At 38.4% G+C, this 17029-nt stretch overlaps 1 protein-coding gene across 12 annotated transcripts in view; it reads right to left on the minus strand.

The window, feature by feature from the left end:
* The window catches only part of LOC106094288 (protein boule), a 381392-nt gene that overhangs the window by 105531 nt on the left and 258832 nt on the right, over positions 1-17029 (minus strand). For 10 of the 12 annotated variants that reach the window (XR_009398784.1, XM_059370945.1, XM_059370944.1 and 7 more), the window contains 2 exons: positions 10790-11146; positions 4043-4566 (listed from right to left, as the gene is read on the minus strand). Coding sequence is in view for 11 of the 12 variants with exons in the window: in XM_059370945.1 (XP_059226928.1) it covers positions 4043-4155 (113 nt within the window). In the remaining variant the exon portion in view is untranslated. Of the gene's footprint in view, positions 1-4042; positions 4567-9950; positions 10513-10789; positions 11147-17029 lie in introns of those variants that run through there. The other 2 variants (XM_059370935.1, XM_059370943.1) reach the window with 2 other exon arrangements.

Here is a 17029-nt window from a genome sequence, read left to right on the forward strand (position 1 = left end):
AAGGGCAAGGAAGGCAATTTTTGCCCTATATACCTGCAAGAAAGCCATTGGCATAAGTTGGGGGGTTTAGACCGCGTGTCATGCATTGGGTATATACTGCAGTTGTTAGACCTATAATGCTATATGGTGTTGTGGTTTAGTGGACGGCGCTTCAAAAGTCCACCTACTGCTCAATACTCAACCAGATCCAAAGGATGGCTTGTTTGTGCATCACATCTGCGCTGTGGACGACACCATCTGATGCACTGAATTTAATGCTACACCTACTGGCTCTGGACATTGAGGCTAGACAAATTGCTGCGACCACTGCCATGAGGTTAAGGGAGCTTTCTCATTGGTCATGTGGCTGCTATTGATACTGTGTTATCTTTGATACAATATCCGATGTTCCAGGCAGTGTGGATTACACCTTAACTGAGCCGCTTTCTGATAAAAAGTACTGTACCACTATTCCTGATAGAACCGATTGGAACTACGATAACCCTGGTAACAGAAGTTACATAGACTTATATACGGATGGATCCAAACTAAACGACCAGGAGGGTTTTGGGGTGTACTCTAAGATTTAGAACTGGACACATCAAAAAAGTCACCCGACCACTGCAGTGTGTATCAAGCGGAGATCCTTGCATTTAAGGAAGTGGTGGAATGGCTAAGATATAATGTGCTAACGACGATTAGCATAAATATCTTCTCAGACAGCCAGGCATCCATTACATCCCTGGAGCACGTATTTCTGAACACAAAAACCACACTCGACTATCGCAGATCTTTCAACGAGATGGCTGAACAGTTTAAAATTCATCTGTCCTGGGTGAGGGGCCACAGAGATATCCCAGGGAATTGTAAAGCGGACGAGCTTGAGAGAATAGGAACTCCCCTTCACATTCCAGGGATAATGAAATGTGTGTGTATGCCTCCAGCGACATGTAAGCTAAGTTTTCAGGTCCAGGCCCGAGGGACATCGAATGATAGATGGTCACAAAGAGTGGGATGTGAGCATTCCAAAACTATGTGGCCTAATCTAGATTTGAAGAAGTCCACCGCTTTGTTATCATTGGCTAGACCGACGTCTCAGTCACTGTGTCCGTCATGACAGGTCACTGTCTAATCGGAAAACATGCTGACAGACTGAAGGTTGCCAGCAACGACTTTAGCAGAAGCTGTGAGGACATCGAAGAAGAAGAGTCTATAGAACATCCGCTGTGTGTGTGTACCGCACTGGCAGTCAGAAGGAGTTCCCCTTTAGGTTCTCATTTCTTTGAGAACCAAGTTATTGGGGTTCTTATAGCGAAAACGTCTAATTGAATCTGATGACAAACTGCCACTAAAACCTAACCTTACCTAGGGGGTTTTGATAAAGAAATCGGAGTTTTACATTTCTTTGCAAATTTGTATGGCATTCCTTATAATCAGAGCCTGCAAAGAATGTCTGAGGGTATCATAACTTGGTTAATTCGTGTGTAACACCCAAAAGGAAGAGAGGTAGACCCATTGATAAGTATACCGATCGACTCAGGATCACTTTCTGATTCGATTTAGCTATGTCCGTCTGTCCATGTTAATTTCTGTACAAAATACAGGTCGCATTTTTCTTCCGATCGTCTTAAAATTTCACACAAGCATTTTCTTGGGCCTAGAGACGAAGCCTATTGAAATTGGAAAAAATCGGTTCAGATTTGGATATAGCTCCCATATATATGTTCGTCCGATTTGGACTAAAATTGCAATTATATAGTCAATTATGAACCGATTTTCACGAAATTTAGCACTAGTGATTCTCTTATTAAGCTCGACATTATTGGTGAATTTCATAGAAATCGGTTCAGATTCAGATATAACTCCCATATATCTGTTCGTCCGATTTGGACGAAAATTGCAATTACATCGTTACTTGTAAACCGATTCTCACGAAATTTTGCACGAGTGATTCTCTTATAAGACTCCACATTATTGGTGAATTTCATAGAAATCGGCTCAGATATGGATATAGCTTCCCTTTATATGTTCATCCGATTTGGACTAAAATTGCAATTATATCGTAATTTGTAAACCGATTCTCACAAAATTTGCACGAGGGAATCTCTTATCAGCCTCGACATTGCTGGTGAATTTTTTAGAAATCGTCTCAGATTTTGATATAGCTCCCATATATATGTTGATCCGATTTGGACCAAAATTGCATTTATATCGTTTTTTGTAAACCGATTTTCACGAAATTTTGCACGCGCAATTCTCTGACAAGGCTCGACATTATTGGTGATTTTCATATAAATCGGTTCAGATTTAGATATAGCTCCTATATATATGTTCGCCCAATTTGGACTTAAATTCCAATTATACCGTTATTTGTAAACCGATTCTCACGAAATTTTGCACAAGTGGTTCTCTTATAAGTTTTGATATTATTGGAGACTTTCATAAAAATCGGCTCAGATTTGGATATAGCTTCCACATATATGTTCGTCCGATTTGGACTAAAATTGCAATTATATCGTTATTTGTGAACCGATTCTCACGAAATTTTGCACAAGTGGTTCTCCTATATGTCTTGACACTTTCATAGAAATCGGCTCAGATTTGGATATAGCTTCCCTTTATAAGTTCATCCGATTTGTACTAAAAATGCAATTATATCGTTATTTGTAAACCGATTTTTACAAAATTTTGCACGAGTAATTCTTTTATAAGGCTCGACATTATTGGTGATTTTCAAATAAATCGGTTCAGATTTAGATATAGCTCCCATATATATGTTCGTCCGATTCGGACTAAAATTGCAATTACATTGTTATATGTGAACCGAATCTAATGAAATTTTGCACGAGGTAATCTCTTATAAGCCTCGACATTATTGGAGAATATAATTGAAATCGTCTCAGATTTTGATATAGCTCCCATAAATATGTTCGTCCGATTTGTACCAAAATTGCATTTATATTGTTTTTTGTAAACCGATTTTCACGAAATTTTGCACGAGCAATTCTCTTATAAGGCTCGACATTATTGGTAATTTTCATAGAAATGGGATCAGATTTCCATATAGCTCTCATATATATGTTCGTCCGATTTGGTCTAAAATTCCAATTATATCGTTATGTGTGAACCGATTCTCACGAAATTTTGAACAAGTGGTTCTCTTATAAGTTTTGACATTATTGGAGAATTTCATAGAAATCGGCTCAGATTTGGATATAGCTCCCATATATATGTTCGTCCGATTTGGACTAAAATTGCAATTATATCGTTATTTGTATACCAAAATCACGAAATTTGCCACAAGTGGGTTTCTTATAAGTCTCGACATTAGTGGTGATTTTCATAGAAATCGGCTCAGATTTAGATATAGCTCCCATATATATGTCCGTCCGATTTGGCCTAGTATTGCAATAATTTGGTCCTTTCTTAACCGATTCACACGAAATTTCGCACGAATGATTCCCTTATAAGTCTCGACATTATTGGCGAATTTCATAGAAATCGGTTCAGATTTAGATATAGCTGCCATATATATGTTCGTCCGATTTGGACTAGTATTGCAATAATCTGGTCATTTGTTAACCGATTCACACGAAAATTGGCACAGAGGATTCCCTTATGATTCCCGCTATTGTTATAGAATTTAATAGAAATCGGTTCAGATTAAGATATAGCTCCCATATATATGTTAGTCCGATTTTGAATAATACTTAATAATTTAGCAATTTGTTGACAGATCTTCACAAAATTTGGCATGAAGGTTTCTGTTATAACTCTTCTGATGACTTATGAATTCCATAGAGATTTGTTCAGTTTTGGATTAAGCTCCCATATATATGCCTCTTCCTTTGCTTACCCAATCATCAATTCATCTTCTCAAAAAATCATAATCGACTTAGCCTGTATATCCAATGTGATGTAGGGTATCATAAGGTCGGCTTTAGCCTACTTTAGCTCGTCCAAATTTTTAATAAAAAACTAGTATGCATGCATAGCATTTCCAAAAAAAAAAAACGTATATCTGAGCTATTTAGGTTTGTAGAAGTAAAAATTTTTAACTTACCTTATTCCACCAACAAAAATCCGATTTGGTATCAGCGTACCATATTTCGGGGCAGATAGCGGTGCCTCCAGCGCCGTCGGCGCTGTTCCAGCGGGTGCTGCCATTTTGTGCATAGGCTGTGGTTGAAGTTTGAAATTTGTTATGGGCAGAATTTTGAAAGAGTTTCTATTTAACGGGGGGTCAACAGGAAAATTTATACAATGGGCGGCAGCTAGCAAAATGTAGCTGCGGCTGGATGATTTTTTATGGTTGTGTATAAGAGAGCGGGTTGCGGTTAGCGTGGCCTTTTTGAATGCTTTTTTTTCTATTGCAAGTTGTTATGAAGTAAAATTATAGCGTTGTAGTATTTTTAAATTTATCGTTTACTTTTTTTTTGGTTGGTTTAAGCGTTATATGCTTGGTCTTCTTCTTCTTCTTATTGGTTGGCTCTTGGTTGTTTTTTTTTTGTTTTATTTCTCTAATGGCTTGGTTGGTTTTTTATTTTTGAGCTTGATATTCACAACTTAAATGTGGCAAATAAATTACTGTTGTTTTTGAAAAAGAGGGGAAAAAGAGATAAGAGGAGTAAAAGAGAAATTATTTATTTAAGGGAGTCAATTATATTGTGTTTTATATAAAAATGTTTTTTTTTTTTATAAAAAAGACGAGTATATTGTGCCGGAACTTTGGTTTTATCTTTAACGGCTAATTTTAAAAGTATTTCTCTTTATTTATTATTTTTTCTAAGCCAAAATTGCTTTTTTCCATTTTATTGTTCAAGTACTTTAGTTTTTAGTTCAACACTCATTTTAAAAATGTTTTATTTTTTTTTTTATTTTTTTAAGCTTAAATTGCCTTTTCCATTTTTTTCACGTATTTCAGTTTTTAGTTCAGAACCACGTTGAATATTGGCATTTAGACGCTTTATATTTAATTGCTACACTATTGATCGTTTCGATCCAAATCACAGTTTCAGTGAAAATGGAATATATATCAAAATATGTCCAATTTGAACCATTTTCAGTTTGGATGTCGGAAGGATTAATGATCGGTCTAAAAGACATTTCGTAATATGGTCCGATTTTAGCGAAATCGAGTAACAAATTCAGTTTCGATAGGCTAAGGACCCTAATTGCCAGAGCGGTGTAAATGGCAGCTGTATCTTAACATGGACCAATCAAGACCAGAATTGGATTGGATATTGGGAATTTTAAAACAACTCAATGTATCCAAATTCCAGCGAAATCGAATAATAATGCTCCTTTTATGGGCTTTAGACCCTATGTCGGAAGGTCGGTCAATAGGGCAGCAATAGCGAAATATGGTCTGATGTGGTTCATTTCCGGTTCAAACAAAGGGAGGCCTAGCCCAACTCACTTTTCTAAATAACAGCGAAATCGAGTAATAAACGAGGCATTTAAAGAGCGCAGACCCTAAATCGTCAGATCGGTCTATATCAAAATAGGATCTAATCTGGACAATTTTCAGTTTGAATGTCGGAAGGCTTTATTCTCTTAACTCACTGAACAAAATCAGCTGTTATGGACTTTAGTCCCAAAATCGGCTGATCGATCTCCAAGGCATATATATCGAAATATGCTCCGATCTGGACAAACCACCTATGACCTTGAAATTTTGCACATTATCCCGCTAGCACCACAGCTCGAACCATTTCAAATTTCAAGGAGATATCTCTATCCGTTCTCGGGTAATCAATATGCCTGTTATGGTCTTAAGACCCTAAATGGGAAGATATCTCTATATAGTAGCTATGCCCAAATATGGTTCGAATCAGCACGTTCAAGAACTTTACCTGTATAAAAAATATTGAATAACTAATGCCCACATAGCAGCTACATCGAAATATGGTCTGATTTGGACCAAATTCGGCACGGACTTTGAGTACAAGTCATTGTTCAATTTTTTAGAAAAAATATTGGTCTTTTTGGTAGCTATATCCAAATATAGACCGATCTGATCAAGCCCAACATAAGTCACTGTGTCAAATTTTAGCGAAATCGAATTATAAATGCGGCTTTTAGGGGGCCAAGACTTTAAATCGAGAGATCGGTCTATATGGCAGCTATATCCAAATCTAGACCGATCTGTGTCAAATTGAAGAGGCATGTCGAAGGGCCTAACACAACTCACTGTCCCAAATTTCGGCAAGATCGAACAATAAATGCGAATAAATTGGAGGACATACAAAAACGACATCTGCAAAGGGTCAAGAAGTCCAATAGGGATATCGGTTTACATGGCAGCTATATCAGGTTATGAACCGATTTACATCATACTTGGGGTAGTTATTGAAAGTCACAACAAAACACTTTGTGCAAGGTTCGAGGTTCAAGAGGCCAAGCTCCAAGTTTTTTTATACCGGTTTTTTTTATACCTACAGGATGGGGGTATACTAATCTAGTCATTCCGTATGAAACACCTCGAAATATTGATCTAGGACCCCATAATGTATCGTCTCGACATTCTGAGTCGAACTAGCCATGCCCGTCCGTCCGTCTGTCGAAATCACGATAGCGGTCGAACGCATGAAATTTTGCACAGATACTTAATATTGATGTAGGTCGTTGAGGAGTGCCAATGGGCCATATCGTTTCAGATTTGGATAAATCTCACAAAAAGCTATATAAACCGATCTCCCGAATTGACTTCTTGCCTCCTTGGAAGCCGCAATTTATTATCCCATTTGGCTGAAATTTTGCACAAAAGGTTATGTTATGAGTTCAAACAGCTGTGACAGATACGGTTTAAATCGGCGAAGATCTTGATATAGCCCCCATATAAACCGATCTCCCGATTTGACTTCTTGAGACCTAAGAAACCTTCATTTTCATCCGATTTGGCTGAAATTTGGAACAAAGACTTGAGTTATGACTACCAACATCCATACGAAGTATGATCCGATTTGGTCTATAAACAGATATAGCTCCCATATAAACCGATCTCCCGATTTGACTTTTGAGTCTTTACAAGCCGCAATTTTTGCCCGATATGGCTGAAATTCTGCATGTAGTGTTCTGTTAAAACTTTCAACAATTGTCCCAAGTACGGTCCAAATTGGCCAAGAACCGTAAATAGCTCCCATAGAAACTGATTCCCAGATATCACTTCTTGACCCCTTAGAAGCCTCATTTTTCATCTGATTTGGCTTAAATTTGGAGGATTTGAGTTATGACTTCCAACATCCGTACCGAGCATGATCCGAATCGGTCTGTAAACAGATAATGCCACCATAAAAATCGATCTCATGATTTGATTTCGTGAGCCCTTACAAGTCGCAACTTTCGCCTGATTTGGCCGAAATTTAGAAAAAAGATTTGACGTTGGAAGTCATACTTCCAACGTCCGTGCCAAGTATGATCCGAATCGGTCTATACACAGATATAGGCCCCATATAAACCGGTCTCCCGATTAAACTTCTTGAGACTTTAGAAGCCTAAATTTTCATCTGATTTGGTTAAGCTTTGAAATAAAGACTGACTTCCAAGATCCATGTCAAGTATGATTCGAATCGGCTAAGAACCTGATGTAGCTGCCATATATACCGATCTCCCGATTTGACTTATTGAGTCCTTACAAGCCGCAATTTTTATCCGATATGGCTGAAATTTTGCATGCGACACTTCCGACTTCCAACAACTGTGCCAAATACGGTTTAAATGGGCCAAGAACCTGATATAGCTCCCATAAAAACCGATCTCCCGATTTGATTTCTTGAGTCCTTACAACCCCCAATTTTTGCCCGATTTGGGCAAATACGGTCCAAATCGGTCTATAACCTGATAAAGCTTCCATCCAAACCGGTCGCTCGATCACCCTTGTTCGGTTCCTAGAAGCTTAAATTTTTGCTGGTTTGACAAAAGTTTGGTATGTAGAATGAAATTATGTAGAATCCATGGTTGTGGGTTACCAAGATTCGGCCGAACGAACTTAGCACGCTTTTACTTGTTTTTTAACTGTATAGGCAAAAGATGGGTTTAGCTTTATTTTTTTCTGGAATTTGTATACCACCTTCCACCCCCCTATGGTGGAAGGTGGTATACAAATTTCGTCATTCCGTTTGTAACGCCTCGCAATATACGTCTAAGACCTATAGATGCATGGCAAGATCGACCCATTTCAAGTCGATCTAGCCATGTTCGTCCGTCCGTCTGTTTGTCCGTCCGTCCCTCCGTCTGTTGAAAGCACGCTAACTTTCGAAGAAGTAACTCTTATTAGTGTGGGTCGGTTGGGATTGTAAATGGATCAAATCGGTCCATGTTTTGATATAGCTGCCATATAAACCGATATTGGGTCTTGCCTTCTTGAGCCTCTAGAGAGCACAATTCTTATCCGATTTGTCTGAAATTTAACGTGACTTGTTTTGTTATGATTTTCAACAACTGTGTAAAGTATGGTTTAAATTGGTTCATAACCTGATATAGCTGCCATATAAACCGATCTGGAATCTTGACTTCATGAGCCTCTAGAGGGCGCAATTATTATTCAATTTATCTGAAATTTTGAGCAACAGCTTCTCCTATAACTTCCATCGTACGTGTCGAATGTGGTCCGAATCGGTCTATAGTCTGATACAGCTCCCATATAAACCGATCTCCCTAGTTTACTTCTTGAGCCTCTAGAAGGCACAGTTCCTATCCAATTTGGCTGAAATTTTGCATGACGTGATTTGTTATGACTTTCAACAATTGTGCTAAGTATGGTTTAAATCGGTCCATAACCTGATATAGCTGACATATAAATCGATCTGGGATCTTGACTTCTTAAGCCTCTAGAGGGCGCAGTTCCTATCCGATTTGGCTGAAATTTAGCACGACTTGGTTTGTTATGACTTTCAACAACTTTACTAAGTAAGGTTCAAATCGGTCCATAACCTGATATAGCTGCCATATAAACCGATCTAGGGTCTTGATTTCTTGAGCCTCTAGAGGGCGCAATTCTTACCCAATTTGGCTGAAATTTAGCACTACTTGGTTTGTTATGACTTCCAACAACTGTACTAAGTATGGTTTAAATCGGTCCATAACCTGATATAGCTGACATATAAATCGATCTGGGATCTTGACTTCTTAAGCCTCTAGAGGGCGCAGTTCCTATCCGATTTGGCTGAAATTTAGCACTACTTGGTTTGTTATGACTTGCAACAACTGTACTAAGTATGGTTTAAATCGGTCCATAACCTGCTATAGCTGTCATATAAACCGAACTGGAATCTTGACTTTTTCAGCCTCTAGAGGGCGCAATTATTACCCGATTTGGCTGAAATTTTGTTCTCTCATGACCTTCAACATACATGTCAAACATGGTCTGAATCGGTCTATAGCCAGAAACAGCACAACAGAGATACCGGGAAAGAACTTGACATATTTCATTCATGGTGGAGGGTATATAAGATTCGGCCCGGCCGAACTTAGCACGCTTTAACTTGTTTTTTTCTGGATTCAGATTCTTGACTGCTTTCAATATTATTGAAATTTTGTTTAAATTTTTATTATCAATTGTAAGTCTTTGATTCATTCACACAGTTTTTTGTCTTTTATGGAAATTCCCAATGTCGTTGGGTTTAAAGCACGTGTTTGACGCCCTAGCATAGGCTTTAAATTTTTTCTTTCGAAGTTATGCAGTTAAAAATATATATAAAAACACTATAGGACTATCACATGTTCTTAATTCACATTGTGTGTTACTTTTCTGTGTCTTTGTTGTTTATTTTTTAACTGTTATTCAATTTACGATTTATTTAAAATTGGATTTTAAGTTTTCAATTTTTTTTTATATATTTTTTTCGGCACTCGTGTTTCGAGAATATTGCGTTGCCTATACTTTATCAAAGTGGTAAAAATATATTTCTAGTGGTTCTTCTATGTTTGATTCCTTCTTTTTGTTTCGTTTACAAAATCTATTTTATTACTTTTTTCTTATGTTGCCATAAGATACGGTGGATGTTTTTTTCTATATGCAGCACATATAGGTTTGTTGTGTTGGTTTTGATTTTTATTTTGTTTTTTAAATTAGGTATTAAGCAGATTTGGTGTGTTTTATAGGCTTTGTCACACGACGACGACGACGAGGACGAGACGAGAACACAGCAAATACTATTTTCGAAATTTTTATAGACGCGTTGCAATAGCTGGCAGACGTTCTGCGTATTATCACCGCGGCAATACTCTTCTTTTATTTTTTTTTTGAGGTATTTAAAATGTTTTTCTTGGTCTCCCTCGACTAAAGAAGAAAGCCAAGCAACAGCAATGACAGACAGCAGTGGCACAACTAATTGCGGTCTTCTTAGCACGAAAATGCTGCGTCTGCTGCTGCTTCTACTGTTGGTGGCCTCTCTTGAGGGGAACTTCTGATGATGAAGGCGATGCTGCTGCTGCTGCTCTGGATGCACGTTAAGTGTTATTTTTGGGATTTCAACACTCAAGCAGGGGCAGCAAAGGAAATATTTTTTCTGTTCTGTTCTGTTCAGTTTTTTTTTTTTTTTTTTTGTTAGGTGGCCAGCAAAAGCGTCTAATTGTTAGCACGTCTTAGGTTAGTGAATGCTGTTAGTCAGGGATTTAGTATATGGTATGGACTGATTTTGAGAGAATTTACAAACAAAACAACAACAAAATTTGACTCAAAGAATTTGTCATTTCGAAAAATTATTTCTTTTTTTTTGTCAAATTTTTCTTGTTGCTTGCCTTGTCTATGCTTCGTTGTTAGTTCTTTGTGTGTTTGTTTTTTGTTTTGAATAGAAAAGAAATTTACGTGTATTATTGGCAAAAGTGATGAAATTTTGCTGTGCTTCTTCTTTTTCCGGGGGGGCGGGTGGGTGGAGAGCTTCTATGGCTGTACGAGTATTCCTTAATATTGCTTTGCTGGTATTAAAATTGCTTTAGCGGCATCTAGTTTCGGTGTGCTTGGTGGCTGTTGTTCCTTGTCTTTTTTTTCGTTTCTTTCAAAAGATTTCAATCGCCTTGTGGGATATTTGTCGTGTTTTCGCTGTGCTTTTTTTCGATATAATTTCTGCGATGTTGTCTTTTGAGGTTCCTTTTTTTCTCTCTTGGTTTATTGAAATGCTTTAGCGTTTAGAGCAGGGGGTTGGGCAAAGGCGACGGCAGGGTTCTGTAAGTACATTAAAATGACAAAAACACTAAGTAAATATACAAAGAAAAACAAAAAAAAAAAGAATATTAATACACACACACACACACACACATGAAAAAAAACATCTATAGATACCAAAGTATCTACACCAAAAAAAAACTAAAATAAGAATAAAAAGCTGTAGTAAATATATGACTTAATGACTAATAAAACTATTTTTTGTTGTTTTTAAGCTTGTCCTATTGACCTAGAACTGGCAAATAGGGTGAAGAAGGTGCCTATTAGCACCCAAATCGTTTCAAATCTCAGTGAAATGCCGATGCGTGGGCCATTTTATACCCACCATCCACCATGGCATGGGGGTATACTAATTTCGCCAATCCGTTTGTAACGTGAAGCGTGATATTAGCAGTCAATGAAGACACTGCAAATAAACTGCAGTCAAATGGCTATCGTATAAGCGTAAGACTGACAAGCTCCATCGCAAGGCCCATTTCGTATATGGAGGATGGAAGCAGGACCACTGTAAGTATCGAATGATTAAGGTGATACTAATCTATACCACAGTATAGCGGACACTAACAAACTTATCCTACGTGGAGTTGAATCAAGAAGGATACAAATTATGGGGGGTGGGGGGATATCAAATACTCTTCATTTGAGCTCCATTTTTTCCTAGTCGGCAAACATGACCGATTTAGGGGGTGTTTTGGGGGATGGGGCAGCCACTCAGTGACTTGGCTTTGAAAATATCTGTCAGATACGTGATCTATTCTAACAACCCTCTTATTTGAGCCTCATATTGCAATAGTCAGCAAACACTTCCTACTTGGGTGGTGTTGTGGGGGTGGGGTGGCCCCATAGACACTTTTCCCGAATATTGATATCAAATTCGTGCTTTACTCCCGAAGACCTTTCATTTGAGCCCCACATTGCTATGGTCGTAAATTTGTCTTCTTTGGGGTATATTTTCGGGGATTGGATTGGATTTCAGATTTGTATTCTACACTCAAATACCTTTTATTTAACCCCCCAAGTTCAGTAAATAAGTCCTGTTTGGGGGGTGTTTTGGGAAAGGGGTGGACCCCCAGAAACTTTGGCCCAAAATTTGGATATCAGATTCGTATTTTACTCGCAAATACCATTCATTTGAGTCCCATATTGCCATGGTCCGTAAATATGTCCGATTTGGGGTGTTTTGGGGGTTGGGGTGGTCCCCCTTTGCTTGGTCCGACAATTGAATATCAGATACGTTTTCTTATCCTAAATACCTTTCATTTGAGTCCCATATTGTCGTGATTGGTCTAAATATATGTTTGGTAGGATTTAGGGTGGGGCAGCCCCCCTAGGTATCCCATCCGAAATTTGGATAACAAATTTTTTGTTTTTAGGTTACTATAAGAGAGCACACAAAATTTCGACTAAATCGCACCACCCATCGCCGAGATCTGGCGTTTCTGAAAATTAGGGTAAGGGGGAGGGTCCGCCCCCCCTTCAGATATCAAAAAACACAAATTGATTTTTATGTATAATATTGTGAAAGGTATTGTTCTTTTAGCTTGTTTTTCGCAGTGTATTAATACCTATCTATACATAAGCACAATATTGTTTAGAAAGAGTAGCCAAACACATATAAAAAACAAGTATTGGGTTGTCCAAAAAGTAATTGCGGATTTTTCAAAAGAAAGTAAATGCATTTTTAATAAAACTTAGAACGAACCTTAATCAAATATACTTTTATTACACTTTTTTTCCAAAGGAAACTAAAAGTAACAGCTGATAACTGACAGAAGAAAGAATGCAATTACAGAGTCACAAGCTGTGAAAAAATTTGTCAACGCCGACTATATGAAAAATCCGCAATTACTTTTTGGGCAAACCATAAGACTGTGCTAAATTCGGCCGGGCCGAATTTTATATACCCTCCACCATGGATCGCATTTGTCGATATATCAAGTTATAGTCCGATTCGGACCATAAATGAATGCTGAACATTGTAGAAGTCATTGTGTAATATTTCAGTTCATTCGGATAAGAATTGCGCCTTGCAGAGGCTCAGGAAGCAAAATCGGGAGATCGGTTTACATGGGAGCTGTATCAAGCCATTGATCGATTCTGACCATATTAGACACGTATGTTGAAGGTCATTAGAGAAGCCGTTGTACAAAATCTCTTCCAAATCGGATGAGAATTGCGCCCTCTAGAGGCTCAAGAAGACGGTGCCCTCTAGAGGCCAGATCGGTTTATATGGCAGCTACATCAGGTTATGTAGCGATTTGCGCCATACTCAGCAAAGTAATTGGAAGTCATAACAAAACACTTCGTGCAAAATTTCAGAGGCTCAAAAAGTCAAGACCCAAGATCGGTTTATATGGCAGCTATAACAAAACATGTATCGATTTGAACCATACTTGGAGCAGTTGTTGGAAGTAATACCAAAACACCACGAGCAAAATTTCAGCCAAATCGGACGAGAATTGCGCTATAAAGCGCCTCAAGGAGTCAAGACGCAAGATCAGTTTATATGGCAGCTATATCAAAACATGGACCGATTTGGCCCATTACAATCCCAACCGACCTACACTAATATAAAGAATTTGTGCAAAATTTCAGGCGGCTAACTTCACCCCTTCGAAAGTTAGTGAGCTTTTGATAGACGGACGGACGGACGGACGGACAGACGGACGGACATGGCTGGTTCAACTTAAAATGTCATGACGATCAAGGGGTCTTAGACGAATATTTCGAGGAGTTACGAACATAATGACGAAATTAGTATACCCTCATCCTATGGTGGAGGGTATAAAAATGGCAAAAAAAAAAAATAATTTATTTATTTGAAACTACATCAAGCGAATTAATGAAGAAATAAGCACCCAAAGAAAATACAACACAAGTAAATACTCGTACATACATAAAGAGATGTATACATGACGACTTTACCTAGATATATCTATGCCAAAGTATAACAAAAAAAAAAAAAATAAATAGAACCGAAAAATTTAATTAATTTCCCACTATGCCATAAGACAAAGAGTAAAAGGGAATTAAGAGACAACAAACAACAGAAACAGACTTTCAATTTATTTCAAATTTATGTGTCTTCATTTATTAAGGACTCTGCGTTGTTGTTCTCCATCACCGATCACATTATTTTTGGGAAACACAAAAGGAAAATGCTCTCAATGTGAGTCTTTAGGCCGAAAGTGAAATATGCAATTTTAAGAGACAACTCTCATTTCCTTTGAAGTTAGGCCACAAGAAAATAAGCTGTCAACTGCAAACTGTCAACTGTGCCAATTTTATTCTTACCTTCAATAAATGAATGTTTTATTCAGAGATTGCCCCATGTATTTTAACAAAAGGAGTCCAAATTAAAAAACAAAAAAAAAAACAAGATAATGAAAAAATTGCAAACGAAAAACTCAGAGCAAGGTTTCAAAACTAAAAATTGTCCATAAAGAAGATGCCACTAAGGAACTGGAGCAAACTTCTCACATATCACAGAGTGTTGTCCGATTCAAATTTTAAGCTCAACATTAAGGGGCCTCCTATTTATAGCCGAGCCCGAACGGCGTGCCGCAATGAGACACCTCTTTGGAAAGAAGTTTAAACAAGGCAAAGCACCTCACAAATGTCGCCAGCATTAAGAGGGAACTACCACCGTAGAACATTTTTTCTGTTGTTCTCGCCAGGATTCGAACCCTGTCGGCGGGGGTGACCTTGCGATAATTGTAGATGACAGCGACATCGACTGTATGGTGGTTAGCTATAGCCAGTGGGAAGTCTGCATTTGTGCAGAAGGGCGTTGCGGTAAAATGTTCTTGGCTAGCATCTATAGTAGGTTTAGTGCCGACTTGGAGCCCTATCTTGGATATATGAAAACGTGGCTACCACTCATGAGTAGCAATCCGCTCATCCTAAGTCTAGACGCTTACGCAACCTTCCAGATTTGATTCTCGAAAATGGCCCAGCACTTGCTTGGTCATGAGAATCGCTATCGTGGGCAGTTGCTCAGCGAATGATTGACTTTGAAAGTCTGGACGCTTACGCAACCTCCCTGATGTGATTCTCGAAAATAAACCAGCATTTTATTGGTCATAAGAATGGTGTGTTGAACATGCCGAGCGAGAAGTATGCCTTTGATGGGCCTTCAGGCGTTAGTGACATTGACGTTAGGGCTGCAAGTGGATTGCCCCATGCATTATAACAAAAGGAGTCCAAATTAAAAAATAAGATAATGAAAAAATTGCAATTGAAATACTCAGACCAAGGTTTCAAAATTAAAATTTGCCCATAAATATTCCACGAAGGAACTGGGCCACAATTCTTGGTGTCACAGTGGGACACCTCTTTGGAAAAAAGTTTAACCATGGCATAGTACCTCAAAAATGTCGCCAGCAGTAAGAGGGGATAACCACCGCTGAAAATTTTTTCTGATGTTCTCGCCAGGATACGAACCCAGGCGTTCAGCGTCATAGGCACACATGCTAATCCCTGAGCCACTGTGGCCTCCCAGAGCAAGGTTTAAAACATCAAGCTAAATTAGAAAAAGTGTAAGTGATTAATAACAAGTAAGAGCGTGCTAAGTTCGGCCGGGCCGAATCTTATATACCCTCCACCATTGATCGCATTTCTCGAGTTCTATGCGCTGTATCTCTTTTTAGACAAACATAGAATATTGAATAAGAACTGTTATGCTATTGGAGCTATATCAAGTTATAGTCTGATTCGGACCATAAATGAATGCTTAACATCGTAGAAGACATTGTGTAATATTTCAGTTCATTCGGATAAGAATTGCGCCTTGTAGGGGCTCAAGAAGCAAAATCGGGAGATAGGTCTATATGGGAGCTGTATCAAGCTATTGATCGATTCAGACCATATTAGACACGTATGTTGAAGGTCATGAGAGAAGCCGTTGTACAAAATTTCAGCCAAATCGGATGAGAATTGCGCCCTCTAGAGGCTCAAGAAGTCAAAATCCCAGATCGGTTTACATGGCAGCTATATCAGGTTATGAACTGATTTGCGCCATATTTAGTACAGTTATTGGAAGTCATAACAAAACACCTCATGCAAAATTTCAGCCAAGTCGAATAAGAGTTGAGCCCTCTAGATGCTCAAGAAGTCAAGATCCAAGATCGGTATATATGGCAGCTATACATTAACCAATGTGGCCCATTTACAATCCCAACCGACCTACACTGATAAGAAGTAGTTGTGCAAAATTTCAAGCGTCTAGCTTTATTCCTTCGAAAGTTAACGATCAAGAATACTATTGTATATATACTTTGTTGGGTCTCAGATCACTATTTCGATGAGTTACAAACGGAATGACGAAATAAGTATATCTCCATTCTATGACTGAGAGTTTAAAAAACAAGTAAATGTGTGATGCGTGCTAAGTTCGGCCGCGCCGAATCGGTTTATATGTAAGCTATATCAGGTTATGGATCGATTTCGACAGTACTTGGCACAGTTGTTGCAAGTCGTCACAGAACACTAGGTACAAAATTTCAGTCAAATCGGACAAAAATTACGGCTTGTAAGGGCTCAGGAAGCCAAATCGGGAGGATTGGACAACAATTGCGGCTTCCAGAGGCTCAAGATCTCAAATCAGAAGATCGGTTTATATGGGAGCAATATCTAAATCAGCGCCGATATGGCTTATTTTCATTTTACAACAACCTACATCAGTGTCAAGTATTTGTGCAAAAGTTCAAGTGGCTAGCTGTAAGCGTTTGACCGCTATCGTGATTTCGACAGACCGACGGACACGGCTAGATCGGCTCAGAACATCGAAACAATCAAGAATATATATACTTCACGGGGTCTTATTTCGAGGTGTTACAAACGGAATCACTACTTTAGTATACCCCTATCCTAAGGTGGTTGGTA

The sequence above is a fragment of the Stomoxys calcitrans genome, chromosome 1, assembly GCF_963082655.1.
Source record: "Stomoxys calcitrans chromosome 1, idStoCalc2.1, whole genome shotgun sequence".
Taxonomy (NCBI): Eukaryota; Metazoa; Arthropoda; class Insecta; order Diptera; family Muscidae; genus Stomoxys; species Stomoxys calcitrans.